This window comes from Vulpes vulpes, chromosome 2, assembly GCF_048418805.1.
Source record: "Vulpes vulpes isolate BD-2025 chromosome 2, VulVul3, whole genome shotgun sequence".
Taxonomy (NCBI): Eukaryota; Metazoa; Chordata; class Mammalia; order Carnivora; family Canidae; genus Vulpes; species Vulpes vulpes.
In genome coordinates, this window is record NC_132781.1 from 91,238,094 (window position 1) to 91,255,991 (window position 17,898).

Consider the following 17,898-nt stretch of genomic DNA (forward strand, 5'->3'; position numbering starts at 1 on the left):
TGGCCTTTCATAGAGAACATTGTCTTCCTGTAAAATAAGCTGCTAGACCTTCTCAGGTCTAGTGGCTTGGTACTTTTATGCCAAACCTGAATTCAGAATTTCTCCCAATCACCAGCCAGTTCAGGCTTGCTTTCCTCCTTCATAATCCCACAAGAAGAGAGCTATGTACTATTCTCCACGTAAGGCGCTCTCTCTCTCTCTTTTTAAGAGATAGTTACCAAAGTAGCAATGGTTCCAGTTCTATGCAAAATGTCATGAGTTCATCTTTGGTTCCTAGAAAATACCTTTAGTTTATGAGATCCCTCCAAAAGTAATGCTTTAACCAAGATTGATGCTGATAGTTGGGATTTTAGACACCTTGAAGAGAGGTCTATATGGGGTACTTTTAGAGGTTTCTTGAATGTGTCAGTTAGGACCCTTTGGTTGGCAAGTAAAGGAAATGCAAACTCAGTCTAGCTTAAGGGAAAAGAAGATATACTAGCTGCAAACATCAGAGAGAGAATGGTGAATACATAGTTTTATGGAATTTATAATACAGCACTTTAAATGAATTATAGCTATGTCTCACAACATAAGTAAATCTCTAAAACAACACTGAATGAAAATGTCAAGTTGTGTTGAGTCCCTGTGTAATTTGATAAAATTATCAAGTTAAAAAAATCTATAAAATAGGTTTAAGGATACATAACTAGGTAGTAGAAATCTTATGTCATGTATGGGCATGATAAACACTAAATTTATGACAGTAATTATCGCTGGGTTGTAGTTGGGATCTGGTGGAAGCACACACATGTTGTTTCAAATCTGCAATGTTTAGTGCTTTCCATGGAAAACACTTAAATTATGATGCTTATCATATTTGATAAAACTAGATGTTCATTATATTATTCTCTACTCTGATCTGAGTGTTTAAAATAATTGAGAATTGGGGCACCTGAGTGGCTCAGTCAGTTAAGCCTCCAGCTCTTGATTTTGGCTCAGGTCGTGGTCTCAGGGTCATGAGATCATCCCCCACATCCGGACTCTGTGCTGGGTGTGGAGCCTACTTGAGATTCTCTCTCTCTCCACTCCTCTTCACTGTGCTTGCTCTCTCTTTCTCTCAAAAAAATAATAGTTAACGAATTAATTTCTCTAAGTGAAAGTGACTTACAGGAAATATATCTTCAGTCTCACTGAGGAATATATTTATATATGAAAACTCATAAATAATGTGCCAGAGAATATAACTGAACAGTGTATAAAAGAATAATTTGCCAGAATAATTTGCCAAAATCAATCAAGATTTATCTCAGCATAGAATAATATAGCAAAAATTCATTAATATAATACATTTCATTGATAAGTTATGGGAAATAATAAACAATAGGTGGAACTCTATAGCTATTCAAAAAACAGTGCTCTCACTACTACTTATTATTATTTTTTTAATGAAATGCTAAGTCAATGCATTAAGGGAGAAAGCAGTTATAAAAAGTATCATAGATAGAAGCTTGGGAAAATATTCTACCCATAAAAGACCAAAACTAATAAAAGTGGACAGATTCAGTTCAGTTTATGAATAAAGAGAACCTGATCTCAAGGAAGAGGACAGACACAAGCTTGCTTTGGAATGGGGACAGTGGGAGTATTAGATACAGACCCAGGTTGCTCTAAGAATTATCTCAGAACATAAAAAGAATAAGATACAGCCCCCAAGAAATGAGGCTGGCATGAATGAAGCCAGAAGCAGGTTACAGCCAGCTGGCTTGGTACCCATAGGGCACTGATACCATAGCACCAAGAATAGGGAAGCCCCGAGTCCTCTCTGTAGAAGAGAGTCAGATAGGGGCCCAGGCATGCCATGTTGTGTATCTGTCAACACCTCTTGGCATTCTGGAACTGAACTATGGACATACTTAATGTAAGCATACTTAGGTGAGAGCAGCAAGGTGAGAGATTTTGAGGTGGTGCTAGGCTGCTCATCATTGGTGGGTGAAGGCAGGCAGCCTATTATTCCTAAATGGATACTCCTTTGACAGACAATACAACTTGGCTGAGAATAGTATGGGATGAGCCCTGACAATGATCTCTATGCGTATCAAGGATTGTGAATAGTATATCATAAAATAAATCGTTATGTTTTAAATACACTAATAAAAGGCATCTGCTGACGTTTGAGCTTTTGACATGTTACTCAATAGATCTACTCCTGAGTGTGCCAGAGGGCCAGAAATGCCAAAACTCAAAAGGAACTGGTCAAAGTATCTGCTCTTAGGTAAAAAATAATGCATATACTCCACTTCTTCTCTCCCACTGAATGAAGTTATACAACCTGGAAAAAATGTGTGGCGCAACTATTTAAGTACTCTGAAAAGTAAATAGCATATGGCCTGGGAAAGAAGACTAGGATTTGAAATACCACTAAAGCAGCTGTATTTATCATTCTTTTTATTTTCAAAATTTCCTGGCCTCAGTTCAATGTACCAGAAGTGGGCAATGAGGCACAGAAAGAAAGTTCTAGGAGAAGTCCTTTGGTGGTGACTTAAATGGAAAACATAGCTTCTAAGCTCAGAGTGAGTGTGAAATTTAGTCCCCCTGTTTCTTTTCAAGGAAAACAAAGAGGGGGAAACACTATGTATACTGGATTCGTTAAAAGGATAATAACTCTACTTATATAAATTCAACAGCTTAGTGAAATAGACTCATTTAATTCCTTAAAAAACACAAACTTAGCCCTGGGGGGCTCAGCGGTTTAGCGCCGCCTTCAGCCCAGGGTGTGATCCTGGGGACTCAGAATCCAGTCCCACGTCGGGCTCCCTGCATGGAGCCTGCTTCTCCCTCTGCCTGTGTCTCTGCCTGTCTCTCTCTGTCTCTCTCTCTCTGTGTCTCTCATGAATAAATAAATAAAATCTTAAAAAAAAAAACAAAAAACAAAAAACACAAACTCCCTAAACTGACTAAAGGTGAAATAGATAACCTGAATATATAATGATATAACTGTATATAACTGTGTACATATATACAGTTTTATATATATACATATATATGTAATTATTTAAAATAATTAATTCTTGGTTAAAATTGTTTTGAAATTCTCCAACCTCAAATAGTTTTACTGGTGAGTTCTACCAAATAGGTAAAGAAGAAGTAACACCAATTCCACCCAATATCTAAATAAATTAAATCAATATTAAATAACCTTCTCAAAAATAAAGCACCAGGCCTAGATGGTTTCACAGGTGAATTCTACCAAATATTTAAGGAAGACTTAAGTTTAAATTGAATTTACGTCAGTTCTCCACACTCCTCTAGATAATAGAATGCAGACCATTCTCTAATTCATTTTTATAAAGCCAGCAAATCCATACTTGGCAAAGGTAGTACAGACAAAGAAATCTATCTATACCAGGCTTATCTAGGTTTTAGGTTCTCAGACTACACTGATTAATAACTCACAACTAACTTTATAATAAAAAAAATACCTCTGACACTATATTTTCTTTTGAGATCCTTTGTTAGCTTTTCTCTTCCTGGTTTTTGGTAATTGAAGTTGTTGGCTATTGACATCCTGGTCTTTTTACCATTTGCTCTAAATATCAGCTATTCGTTTAATATGTCTTCAAGAAAATCTATGGCCTACCTTGAATTGTTGCTATCCTCTCCGCTCTATGTTCAAATATCGGAATGTTTACTTGGATGTTTGAACTGAAAGGATCATAATCAACATGAAATATCTAGAACATTGTCGTCAGTAGTGAAAATGAGCTCAATGCAAGTATTTGAATAGCATATCCATTTAATCACTGTTCCCGAAAGTAAATTTTTCTTCCTTTGTGGCTTCTTGGTGTCTAAGAGACAAAGCTTAAAATAGCCCGATGAATTAGGGCTTCTTTTCCTAGATCACTGGGCACTGGCGGTTGAGGAAATGAAACTTTGCAGGTTTAGCTCAAGTGTACATGTTTATGGTGACGATGCGATACGGAGTGATAGAAGTACACTGCGGCTGTTACAAAGCGCCCCGCTGGGCCAACTCAGTCCTTCCCCAAGTAACACCAGCGACGCAAGGTTAGGTTGGGCAGGGGAGGGCGACAGCCTGCGGAAGGAGGGCGAACTCACACGCGGGGCTTCCCATCTGCGCTTGCGCAAGGCTGATTAATCACTCCGGAAAGACGCCGGAGCCCCCGAGTTTGCGCAGACGCAGAGCTTCCTCAAGGCGGAACTGGGGAGACCGGGCCTTGTGCAACCTAAACAGCCCGGGTAGGAAGGAAGGTGGCAGATGCGCAGCGCTGCGCATGCGCGGGCACCGCTCCCGGGGGGGAAGGGTTGAGAACCGGACCCGGGCGGCCGGCTGGGCTCAGAGCGGAGCAGGGTCAGGATGGACGAGGACGTGCTGACTACCCTGAAGATCCTCATCATCGGCGAGAGTGGCGTGGGCAAGTCCAGGTGAGGCGGGTCTGCGGGCGGTGACGAGGGCAGCGGGCTTGCTGCCGCCCTGGCGGCCGTGCGCTGGGCCGCTCGGGAACGGTAAAGGCAGCGGCCGGTGCGGGCCGGGGGGCGGGCTCCGCGCGTGCTCCCAGGCCTGTCGGCGGCGCGGCCCGCGGCCCCGGCCCGGCCCCCCGCTCCCCGCCCCCGGCCCCCGGCCCCCGCCGCGCCCGCCTCGGTGTCGGCCTCTGGCAGGCCCGACTCGTCTGGATACGTGTCCCCTCCTGTTGAACCAGATAAAGAACAGTTCCGAGGGCCGCCGCTCGGCCCGGCCGGCGGGTTCGCTGCCGAGCAGCCTCGGGCGCGGCGGGCGGGTGTGGGCCCGAGTCTGGACTCGGCCGCGGGCGGGGCAGGGGGCGCTCAGGCTCGCCGTCAGCCCGCGAGTGGAGTTGAAACTTCAGTCCTTTGATTTCTGTCAGGCTTTCTCTGGATACGTCGTGTTCCACGCAGGAAGTTTCGTGACGCCCTAGGTCACGTTCCTGGCCTGCTTGGGTGCCCCACCCCCCGTGGGTTCGGAGTCAGCTTGTGGAAGAACCCTGTGGTCTTCTGACTACTGGAGTAATTCCTGGACTGTAGTCCAGGATGCTGTGAGTTTAAGCTGGGACCACCGTTGAGAATAAAGGGTGATTGTTTGACTCCGCATTCTGCCACAGCACAGAGAGGTCAAGGAACAAATTAGTATGTTGTTTCTTTTCTTGAGGGAAAGTGATAATTGGCAGGAGTTCGAGTTGAGATCAGGTAAGAGCAGTGGAGCTCGAGCAGTGGGTGTTGCAAGCGGGTTGTGATTTCACTCAAGCCTCGGAACAAAGTTCTCCAGGTAAAGTTACCCTTGCCATCTGGCTATTATTATTATTATTATTATTGATCCTAGTAGCCGAGGCTGTCCTGGTTTGTAAACAGTGTTCAGTTCCAGAAGTTCAAATCACTTCATCAAGTTTTACTTTTTTAGATGCGTAAGGATTTCAGATTTTATTCTGTAATACGTTCTTTTTGCAATTTTATATGTTTTTAAAGTATGACAATATATTTCCAATTTTTCCCGTTTAAATATATTAAGTACAGCGTATTTTGGAGTGAAAGATTTGTACACAACAAGGAATAAATTAATGAAACACTGTGGGCTAGTATAGTAGTGTGGGGAGTGTGTGTGTGCATTATTTAAAGGACTGAGTAATTTTCACGATCACCATCTATTATATTTGGGATTAAAAAGTTGCTATATTGAACATTGTCTTAATAGGACTTCTATAGCCCTGTGATCTTTTTTTCCTTGAGGTGTGACTCATGTAGGTTAAGGCATATGAAATTGCTGATTCTGAAGTCAAGAATGGGTTGACTGTCATTTCATATAGTTCAACCCAACACAGTTTTTGGTAGGCAACATTTTCCTAAATGTATCGGGTGGATGACTGGTTAAGTTGTGTTAAAATTTTCTGGAAGGTTAATAGAATGTTTACATAATTGAGGTTCTTCCTCTAGCATAAGATCTGCTAAGTGGATTTATTGGATTCCTTAGTTCCCTCCCCTCAGACAAACATGTTTGGATCTAATCTGCTCCAAACTTTTCTCAGTACTTAATGAATTTTCAGCTGCTCACTGCCAAATTTTAACTTTTAAAATTTTTTTTAAAATTTTAAAAAAAGTTTTTTTTAACTTTACCTCTTTCAAGAAAGGGTCGTGTTCAGGGAGAAAGTTGGCTTATTTTTCTAGCTAGACATGCATTATTGGTGCTTGTGCTGTGCTACGGAAAACAACCTTGAATACTTATTCTTTCTGGGTACCCAGAGAACAAATGACTCTACTAAGATAGAAGCCTGTGCTTTTTAAGTTAGTACAAAAACATTTGTCGTGGATGTAGTCTTTAAGAATTGTTCTGACCAATAAGTTTATATTTCTTTACAGATCTAGAGTTAATGGAAGTGAAATATCATTTGTATTGTTGCACGACAAAGGATATTTTTTTTTAAAGATTTTATTTTATTTACTCATGAAAGATACAGAGAGAGAGAGAGAGAGAGAGAGGCAGAGACACAGGCAGAGGGAGAAGCAGGCTCCATGCAGGGAGCCCGAGTGGGACTCGATCCCTGGTCTCCAGGATCACGCCGTGGGCTGCAGGCGGCACTAAACCCCTGCGCCACCCAGGCTGCCTGACAAAGGATATCTTAACTAATTCAAATTAGTAGGTTATTTTTCCAGTTTATTTCAGACTGTTGGAGTGTGATCAGCATGTGTGGTAGCAGACAGGAGATCCGGATTATGAAACTGGTGCTGTCACTTACGTGACCTGTGTGATACTTGAATGCTCTAGGCCTTCATTTCTTCGTTTGAAAAATGAGGTTGGAATAGAAATCCTTCAAACCTTATCTAATGTTAAATGTATAAGATGCTTTGAGCCATGGTGAAGTAAAGAACTAGCAAAGTGTTTCAGAAACTGGAAGGTTGGGACGCCCGGGTGGCTCGGTGGTTTAGCGTCTGCCTTTGGTTCAGGGCATGATCCTGGAGTCCCTGGATCGAGTCCCGCATCGGGCTCCCTGCATGGAGCCTGCTTCTCTCTCTGCCTGTGTCTCTGCCTCTGTCTGTGTGTGTCTCTCATGAATAAATAAATAAAATCTTAAAAAAAAAAAAAAAAAGAAACTGGAAGGTTATAGAGACCTTCTGTTACCTAAATTGCTGTCCCTCCTATGTCTCTGTATCCCCCATCCTTTTTGGCCAACTTCATTTGTAAATTAAGAAATGCAGACTAGTTATGAACGCACTGTTTATTACAGATTTGATTTCCTCTCACTGGTAGTTACTCCTTCCATCTATAGCTCTGCATGGAGAGTATTTTTCTTCTCTAACTTTGAAAATATGAACACGTAAATAGCATTGGTTCTTAATCATTTTCTGGTTGTGGAGTCTTTAAAAAGTCAAATAGAGAAGTAGACTCTCTGCCTAGGAAGAAGCATAACATAGAGTTTAGAATACATATCCAGCTAACAATGTATCCCTTGCTATGACCTGCTTATATTCAGAGCTGGTATTAAAATTTGTTGTTTTGTACCATATCAGTTCCCTGGCTTTCTGACAAAGTACCTTTAATGACAAGGGTTATTGTAAGGATTAGCAATTATGTAAGAAGAACCGCTGGTTCAAATGTCTGGCACGTTGTTACTCTCCAATAAATGATAGCCAATACCATTGTTATTTTATTATTCTGGTATTTTTACTACTACTAGTACTCTGCAAGTTTCTTTTGTTTTTGTAACTGAGTCTTTGTAGTAACTGAGTATGGATACATACCTTTTCCATTCTTAAAATACGAGTAACTAAATTTTTAGCGAAATCTTCACTTTTATGAATTTAAAAACTTAATGTTGGGGAGAACATTTTTACAAGTGCAGTCTTAAGATTCTTGTTAGTGCAGTCACCTAACTCATGTTGGAAGTAAGCAAAGTTATAATCAAGAGGGTTCAATGTTAAGTAGAAAATCTATTTATTTTACTTCTATGATGCTGGCTTCATCGAAAACACAAAGCAAAACCAAGAAAGGGAGAGTTAACCCTTCAATACAATTAATGACACCAGCTTTTTTTTTTTTTTTTTTTTTAAGATTTTATTTATTTATTCATGAGAGACAGAGAGAGGCAGAGACATAGGCAGAGGGAGAAGCAGGCTCCATGCAGGGAGCCCGATGTGGAACTCCAGGAAGGCAGATACTCAACCACTGAGCCACCCAGGTGTCCCAGACACCGGCTTTTGAATACCAAAAGGCCATTATGTGTTGCAGTATACTCTGGACAGAAAAAACCTCTAGCAACAAAAATTCATACCTTTTTTTTTTTTTTTTCATTTCAGACATCTGATAGCTATTTCCTTGATTTTATTAATGCATACAGGTGGATAGAACAGTCTTTTGTCCTATTGTAGGAGATAATGTGAGGGAAGATGGATTAATTTTATTAATTTAGGGCTTTAACAGAAGCTTAGATTGTATTTTTGAATAGCTTCTAATAACTGACCCTTCTGCCTTATAATAAATAAAAAATTCTGGGAGATATGAAATCTTAGAGTACTCATATGTGTCTTTTGCTATTATTTCATCTCTCATCTCTTTCTAGTTTCTTTACCATTTCTTAGGTTTAGTCCTTCTTATCTTTCACCATAACCATGGCAGTTGTCTTTTGTTAATTTTCTTGCTGGCATTTTTTGCTGGCATTAAAATTAACAGTTTTTGTCAAGAATTCTTTCTTTCTTTATTTTTTTAATTTTTTATTTTTTAAGAAATCTTTTTTAAAAAAAGCTTTTGGGAGCTCCCTATTGCCTACTTTTTTCATTCACCCTGCCTATCATTTGCCAGATAATACTTACTCTGGCTATCTATTGTTTGGTCAGTCTACCCTTTCTGTTTATCAGTCTGCAGCTTTCTGTTTATACTTGAATTCAGAGTGGAGTATACATCAGATTAAACAAAAAATTAACTTGTTGCATTCCAAGGGACTTATTTTCCCCCCTTTTGACCACATTACAGTATGATGTGTTGCTACTATTTTCTCACAAGGATACATTTATAGTTAAAAACCAAAATCAAGCCTAAATCTTTTTTTTTTTAATTTTATTTGTTTGAGAAGAGAGAGTGACAGAGAGAGGGAGAGTACAGAGGAAGAGTAAGAGGGAAAAGAATACTCCCCGCTGAGCAGAGAACCCCACTTGGGTCTGGACCCAAGGACCTTGAGACCCCAGGACCTTGAGATCATAACCTGAGCTGAAGGCAGACGCCTAACAGACCGAGCCACCCAGGCACCGTGAAACCGAAATCTTTTCACACTTGAGAATTGTGTAGAGGAGTATGGGGAATATATTAAGGAAACTTCTTTGGTCTTGGGATTCTTTTATTGCCTTCCAATAATTTAATTCCTCTCTGTATTTCTGCAGTGAGGCATTATTCTTGTGAGCAGACCTGTGTCTGATTTGTGACAAAATATAATCATGAATGTTTTGCCAAATGGTTAGAGAAAAGACAAATTTCTAATCTGTGTTTTAAACATCTCTTTTAGCCTGCTCTTGAGGTTCACAGATGATACTTTTGATCCAGAACTTGCAGCAACGATAGGTAAGCCTATGTTTAAAAATTCAATAGAAATACCATGTATTTTCTAGCCTTCAGTCTTTTATCTAATTCCTCTGCCCTCCCTCTCACCACCTCATTGCTTCCAAGTCTGTTGAATTATTTCCCTTTAAAAGCTTGGCTATGGTTTCATTAAGTTTCTGGAGCCTTTGTAGATCTCACCAAGCAAAAATAACTTATTTGTTGTTTCATGACACTTGGTTAGCACTGTGGGTATTATGATTATGATTAATCTATACATACATTTCTTTCTTGTACTATGGATTGTCTTTTACTTAGCAATTATCTGAATATTTATTGTATGTCAGGTACTGTCCTAAGGGTTGGGGTTGTAATGATGAATAATATAGACTTGGTATCTATCATCATGGACCTAACAGTATCACTTAATACTAGAGTGTGTTAATACTGTGTTTTTAGCATTTGCAACAGTATCCTGCATAATTCTGAACTCAACATGTTTATGGATATTAGTTACTAAAGATTCTTAGGAGCCTTTTTAAGATGAGATTTAGATCTGAAAGTGGTTTGTCACATTAGCTTACTAGAATATAAGAGAAGATTGAGCTAAATATTTTGGTGTATCACATGTTTAGGGAGTAGATGACAATATAAAGGTATTAAGAGATAGCTTGCAATGTGAAAGAGCTGAGTCAGAGCAGGATAGTAGCCTTGGCTCTGCCTTGAACCAGTTGGCAAGATCTTGAGGAAGTCCTGTAACTTCACTGTTTCCTCCTATAAATGGAGGAGTTTTGTTGAGAGATAATACATTTTTCTTACAGCTCTAAAATTTCATGATCTGATGAGTAGAATGTATTAAATACCATCCTAGCATTATTATTAGGGAAAATAAAGAGTTTCTCATAACTGGGTTTGTTTTCATTTATTATGTTCATTTATTCGTGTTCATTTATTTATTATGTAGGTTTTTTTCCCCTTTCTTTCAGATGCTAAATAATTTCATACTTAGAGAAGTGTTGTAAAAAATAGTACAAGACTTCTTGTATGTCCCCAGATGTTAATATTTATCACATATGCTTTATCATGCTCTCTCTCCACACAACTTTGAATCCAGAGTAAAATTACAGAAAGCTCTCTAAATACTTCAATGTGTATTTCCTGAGTGAACTAGATACAATTTTACTGTATACAGACAGATTTCATTAATTGTCCCCCTAATGTTTTATTTAGCCAAAAAAAAAAAAAAAAACCCAAAACAAAACAAAACAAAAAAACAGAAACTCAAAACTATTTTCTGGTCAGGATCCAGTCCAGGATCACAACTGAGTTTAGTTGTCATTTCTCTTCAGTGTCTTAATCCGGGCAGTTCTTTGGTCTTTCTATGTCTTTTATGGCCTTGACATTTTTAAAGAGTACATACAGGTCGATTATTATAATGTAGAAATCCTTCAGTTACATCTGTCAAATATATCTTTGTTGTTAGATTTGGGTCATGTATTTTGGCAGGAATTGCAAAGTGCTTCTCAGAGCATGGTGTATATTTGTACCATTATTGGTGATGGGACTTTGGTTACTTAAGGTGATATATGCCAAATTTATTTAAAGTATCATCCTGTCATTCTGTGATGGTTGTCAGATGGTGATTTTTTTAGAATCCCGTCATTCCATCTACATTTCTTACTTAGAATTCTGCCAGGAAGAGGTCTTGTTTCTTCAGTATAAACTCCTAGTGCCTCTAAATGTTTAGTAAGTTATACCAGGCATTACTTAGCTTTTGTGTGGCATATTAATATTTACAGGTTTACATTTATGTGTGAAAAGAAATCATTTAAAACACTAGTAATTTAAAATCCACTTTAATTTGGCTTTGCTATATTATTTGTTCCTTTAAAAAATTAGTTGTAAAAAAAAAAATTAGTTGTAAAACTTCATTTCACTCAGTACATGCCTCACAGTGGATGGCAAGGAGAAGAGTAGGAACTGGCAGGAAAATGAATTTGCCTAGAGTTAAAATTGTACTAAGGGAATGATCAATATACAATGTAAAGGTATCTCTTCATTTTAAACCCAAATGAAATCCGGGAACTTGGACATGACAAATTATGTATTGTCTTTATTTTTAAAAAGGCTTTGTCTGCTTTAAAAACCAGGACTAAGGTTGTGATATACTGATTAGGATATACATAATTTGTTTCCCAAATGGACCCTAGGTCTTGAAAAGTATCTTTTACATTTAGACATCAGATTATTTTCTGCCTTAGTTATAACTAATACACACATGAGTTTTTAAAATAAAAACAACTCAGTTGCTAATGGCCCTGTAAAAATTAATGTTTTGTGGAAAATTAGTATTTTACGTAAAGTAGTAAGGAAAGCACACCTCTATCTTTCAGTAATATAGTGAGACATTCAAGTTTCTATCTTGTATAAAATATTCTTTTATTTATTTATTTTTTAAAGATTTTATTTATTTATTCATGAGAGACACACACAGAGAGAGGCAGAGACACAGGCAGAGGGAGAAGCAGGCCCCATGCAGGGAGCCCGATGTGGGACTCTGTCCCAGGTCTCCAGGATCATGCCCTGGGCCAAAGGCAGACGCTCAACCGCTGAGCCACTCAGGCGTCCCTAAAATATTTTTTTGACATAATTGTTGGGTTTTGAGTCTGAGGATGGTACAGTAAAGCTGGCATTTTTTTCTTCTGCTTTCTGGCAGTTAGCCAAAATAACAACAAAGAGAGGGAAAAAGTAAAACACAAGCCCCATATTCCACTGAACTAGAAGAAAGCTAAAAACCCCAGGCCACAAAATAGGTGGAATGGCTGCCAAAAGCAGTAGCATAAGCAGGATGCATTTGGGAAGAAGGAGGGTGAGGATGCCACAGCTGCAGAGCTTAGAACCAGCCAGAGATGCTTCATGAATCTGAGAGGCCCACCTGGAGATGCCTAAATCCCTTGTTTGCAAAAGCAAAATGGTTTTTTAAGCTAATGTCAGGGGTTTCCCTGCACCTGGTTTGATTCTCAGACTCAAAGGAAGAGGGGAAGCCAAAGAATCACAGGAACAAGCCATTTTTGCGTTTGTCCCTATCTGTAGCATGAGGGGAAGGGATGTCTTTGCATTGTGAAAACTTCAAGGCTGCCTGTCTCCATTTGCTGTTAAGAAGTACAAAAAGAACAAAACAAAAAACCCTACAGGATTCTCCTATAAAACCCTGAATCAAGACAAAGTTTTGCTGGTCAGGAATTGGAACCACTATAGCCTTCTGCATGAACCTCTTACAAATAGCTTTTCCAAAACAACCTTACCTCTAAAGATGAATTATCAAAAGGATTTCAGCTTAAAGCCCCTCCCTCCCCATTCAAGAATCAAAAAGGAAGAAAGCAGAAAAACAAGGAAGAGTTGAAGAATACTCAACAGAAAAAAATATTTCTGTAAAGGAAATGAAAATCATGCCCAGCTGTTTTGCTCTGATTTTGAAACACTTTTTGAAAGTATTTACCACTGAGAGCACAAAGCAATAAGAGGTCAGGGAAGAGATAGTGTGACTGCATGAGAAAATGCAATGTAAGCTGAGCAGAAAGAAAAATAAAGAAAATAAAACCATCACTGAAATAAAGGTGAAATTGGAAGGATCACAAGGGACAGTAGAGACTGGAAAACAAAATAAAGCACAATAGAAGCTCGAAATGGAAAAAGTGGGTAGAATTTACCAAAATGAATAAAGACGTTAAAACATAGAAAATGATGTGGAAATCAGGAAAGGAGAAAAATTTCCTTGTTCTAGGTGACCTTTGAGCATAAAAAATGCTTTAACTAATACTTATTTCAAATTAAAAAACCAGAAAATTTATTTATTTAAATTAGAAAATTTAAAGCAAATTCTTTTTTTTTTTTTTTTTAAGATTTTATTTATTTGAGAGAGAGCATGTGCACACACAAGTAGGGGTAGAACCAGAGGGAGAGGGAGAGAAAGAAAATCTCAGGCAGGCTCAGCGAAGAGCCTGGCTTGGGGCCTGATCTCATGACTCTGAGATCATGACCTGAGCCAAAATCAAGATTTGGATACTTAACCAACTGAGCCACCCTAGTGTCCTGAGGAATATATTTATTTAATTGTTTGATAAATTGCTTCATTTCTTTTCTACCCCCCCTTCCTACTTTTCTTTTGGTTTATTTTTTAATTTCTTAAGATAAGTGTTAAGTTCCCTTCTTTTTAGTCCTTACTCAGGGTGTCCTCTAAGAACAAGTGCCCCATAGGTTTTGGTAGGGTGTATTTCTTTTCTCATTGCTCTTTGGACATATTTGAAATTTTTGATTCAGAAATTCATTTGTTTTTTAATTTCCAAGTTATTTTGTGGTCATTTGATTTCTTCTTTATTGGATAATGATATTTGTTTGGAATAAGACCATCCCTCCCTCTGCCAGCCCCACGTCCATCAGCAGGAGTCAAGTTGGAGTCTTCGGAATTCAGCCAGCTTCTGACAAGACCTTTCTCAACCCCACTCTTTTCTCTCCAAATATTTTTTTGTCTTGCTGTTGCTTGTCTCTCTGTAAGTAGTCATCACAAAAAGCCCTGGACTCCCAGATTATTCTTCATCTCCCAGACTTTAGTCTTCATAAGGTTTTGTATGTCATTTCTCACCCCCTTCCCTTCCTTCTCAACTCTTAAAACATATTTACTCTGTCTTCTGGGGTAGCAGAGAACCTACCTTTTTTCATTGTTGATACTTTTAAAGTTTGTAAACTCAATTTTGGGGAATCTAGGTTGTCATAATATTTTCTCCATTGGATCCTTAAGCTTTCGTAGTATCCCTCCTGATGTCTCCCTACCCTGATATTCTCTACTCCCTCTTCTCCCAAAATAAAGTAGCAGGTGAAGCAGGAATTTTTATTTCTTGATGAGAAGGGGGAAACCTACTTAAAGAGGTTAAGCTCTTGCCTATCTAGACCTCAGTAAGAGAGCTGAGACTAAATCCACCTTCCTAACCTCTAACTTGGTATTCTTTTAATCACAACATAGTAATACAGAAATAAAAAGAATCAAGCACAAATTTGAATGGAATGTTAAACATAAGCAACAGAATTAAAATAAATTAAAAAATTGATATATTTAATTAAATGTCAGTAGGTCCAATTCTCCTAATAATTTACATTGTCAGATAGAGTTGAAGAGTACTTAAAACAAATAATGAAAGGTTGAAAAAAAAAAAAAAAGAGTAGGCCAGGCAAGTGCAAGCAATACAAAAGCAGAGGTGGTAATATAATGTAGTTTAAAGTAGAATTCAAGGCTAATGCACTGGATATAATGAAACAGGACAGTATGTAATAATGAAAGGCCCAATTAATTCCTAACAAAGTAGCTGTAACAGTTATAACAAGTAGGCACCAAACCTAGATGCTCTTTGTGACAGCAAAATTTGTTCAAAACATAAAGAGTAGTTGATGAAAATAAAGTTACTTTAGGAGATTTGTTACATCTCTTTCATACTTAAGTAGATCCCAAAGACATAAATGAGACCATAGGGAAATAGAATAACACAATCAACAAATCTTATTTATTTATTTATTTATTTATTTATTTATTTATTTATTTAACAATTTTAAGGAATCCTACACCCATTTTGGGGCTCAAATGTGCAACTCCAAGATCACGAGTTACATGTTCTATTGACAGACCTAGCCAGGCACCCCTCAATCAACAAGTCTTTTTTTCTCTTTTTTTGTAAGATTTACTGAGAGAGAGAAAGAGAGAGAGCCTGGGAAGGGAGGGGGCAGAGGGGAGAGAGAGAGAGAGAGAGAGAGAGAGAGAGAGTGTTAAGAAGACTCTGCTGAGTGCAGAGCCTAACGGATACAAGGCTCCATCTCACAATCCTGAGATCATGACCTGAGCCAAAACCGAGAGTTGTTTGCTTAACCAACTGGGTCAGGCAGGACCCCCAGTCAACAAATCTTTTAGATGAGGAACTCATTACTTCAAAAGCCCATGGAACAATTCTACAAAATCAGTCTTGGACTTAGTGTCAAAGTAAATCATAAATCAGTACAAAGTAGGGATTTTATAATACATGTTCTCTTATAATTTATTCTTTCAGAAAATATTTTTTTATGTGTTATCTTTCTACCATATGAGTAGAAGTGGGTTTTTTTTTTTAATTACCATACAGTAAAATTGATCTTTTTTTTGGCATTTTGGTATTTGATATTGGCCAGTTTTTTGAATTTTAACATGTATTATACAAATGTATATAGTCACTTAATTGTTACCGCAGTGAGGATATTAAGCAGTTCTATCATTCCAAAAAACTAACTAGTGTCTTTTTAGTCATACATTTTCCCTGCCTCTACCTCTGGCAACCACTGGTCATTCTTCATCAGTATAATTTTATCTTTTTGAGAATGTAATATAAATTGAATATATTATGCAAAATTTTCAGGCTCTTTTCACTTAGCTTACTTACTGCTTTTGGGTTATATCCAGGTTGTTGATGCCAGTAGTTTGTTTCTTTTTATTGCTCAGTTGGTTATATTCCATTGCATGGATGTTTCTTTTTTTTTTTTTTTTTTTAAGATTTTATTTATTTATTCATAGAGACAGAGAGGGAGAGGCAGAGACACAGGCAGAGGGAGAAGCAGGCATCATACAGAGAGCCTGACATGGGACTTGATCCAGGGTCTCCAGGATCACGTCCTGGGCTGCAGGCAGTGCTAAACCTCTACGCCACCCGGGCTGCCCTGCATGGATGTTTCTGAGTTGATTTATCCATCCACTTATTATAGGACATTGGATTGTTTCCAAGTTTTGGTGATTATTAGTAAACCTGTTATAAACATTGAAGTGCAGGATTTTATATGAATATTAATTTTTATTTCTTTAGAGTAAATGGCCAGTAATAGAATAGCTGGATCATATGGTAAATGCATGTTTAACTTTGGAAAATAGTTCATCCATTTTTTAAAAAAAATTTTATTTATTTATGATAGAGAGAGAGAGAGAGAGAGAGGCAGAGACACAGGCAGAGGGAGAAGCAGGCTCCATGCACCGGGAACCCGATGTGGGATTCAATCCCGGGTCTCCAGGATCGCGCCCTGGGCCAAAGGCAGGCGCCAAACCGCTGCGCCACCAGGGATCCCCATCCACTTTTTAATAAAGTGATTGTATCACTTTACATTCTCACTAGCAGTATTTTAAAATTTTACATTCTCACTAGCAGTATATTAAAATTCCTGTTTACATTCTCACTAGCAGTATATTAAAATTCCTGTTTCCACATCCTCACCTGTTATATTTAGCATGATCAGACTTTAAAAATTTTAACCATCCTAATAGGTATGTATGTATTGGTAATCTCATTGTGGTTTAATTTGCATTGTCTAATGACTAATGATGTTGAGTGTCTTTAAAGTTCTTATTTGCTGTCTGTTGATCTGTTTTGAGTGTGTGTGTGTGTGTGTGTGTGTGTGTGTGTGAAGTTTATAAATCTTACTCATTTTAATTGTTTTTTTCTTATTGTCGAGTTTTGAGAATTCTTTACATATTCTGCATATGAGTCCCTTATTACATAATATATGCTTTGCCGTATTTTCTTAGTCTGTGGCTCCTCTTGTCATTCTCTTAAAAGTTATTTCTAAAAGTAGAAGTTTTTTATTTTGACGAAATGCAGTTTATCATTCTTATGAATGATGGTTTTAGTGTTGTATCTTTTGCTTAACAGAGGGTTGCAATGATTTTCTCTATTTTCCTCTAGAAGTTTTATAGTTTTATGTGTTACTTGAGGTCTGTGATTGATTTTGAATTAATTTTTGGATACAGTGTTAAGCATAGGAATCAAAGTTCTCTTTTCTTTGTTTTCTTCCTTCTCCCCTCTTTTCTTTCTTATATGTTCTAAAACCATTTGTTGAAAAGACTGTCATTTCTGCACTGCATAGCTTTTGTACCTTTGTAAAAACAGTTGTTTCTATAGGGTGAGTCTATTTCTGGACTCTGTTCTGTCCCTTTAATGTATTTGACTTTATGTCAGTGCCTCCCTGTGTTGGTTTCTGCAGCTTTATAATGGATCTGGAAGTCATGTATTGTTAGTATACCAGTTTAGTTACTTTTTTCAAAGTATTCATTCTTCAGGTTCCTGGAGTTGCTTAGTCTGGATTATTATTATTTTTAAATATTTTATATATTTATTTGAGAGAGTGTGCACACAGCAGGGGGAACAGCAGAGGGAGAAGGAGAAGCAGGCCCCCCGCTCCCAACAGGGAGCCCCATGTGGGGCTTGATCCCAAGACTCTGGGATCATGACTTGAAGACAGATGCTTAACTGACTGAATGGATTATTACTTAAATGTTCAGTAGAATTCATTTTGGGCATGAAAATTTT

General features: G+C 38.1%; 1 protein-coding gene across 1 annotated transcript in view; it reads left to right on the top strand.

Moving 5' to 3' along the window:
- Positions 1–3,992: 3,992 nt before the first annotated feature.
- RAB18 (RAB18, member RAS oncogene family) overlaps positions 3,993–17,898 on the top strand; it is a 40,989-nt gene continuing 27,083 nt past the window's right edge. The window contains exons 1-2 of the mRNA XM_026000851.2: positions 3,993–4,422; positions 9,498–9,553. Of these exons, the coding sequence (XP_025856636.1) occupies positions 4,355–4,422; positions 9,498–9,553 (124 nt within the window). The 5' untranslated portion in view covers positions 3,993–4,354. The remainder of the gene's footprint in view (positions 4,423–9,497; positions 9,554–17,898) is intronic.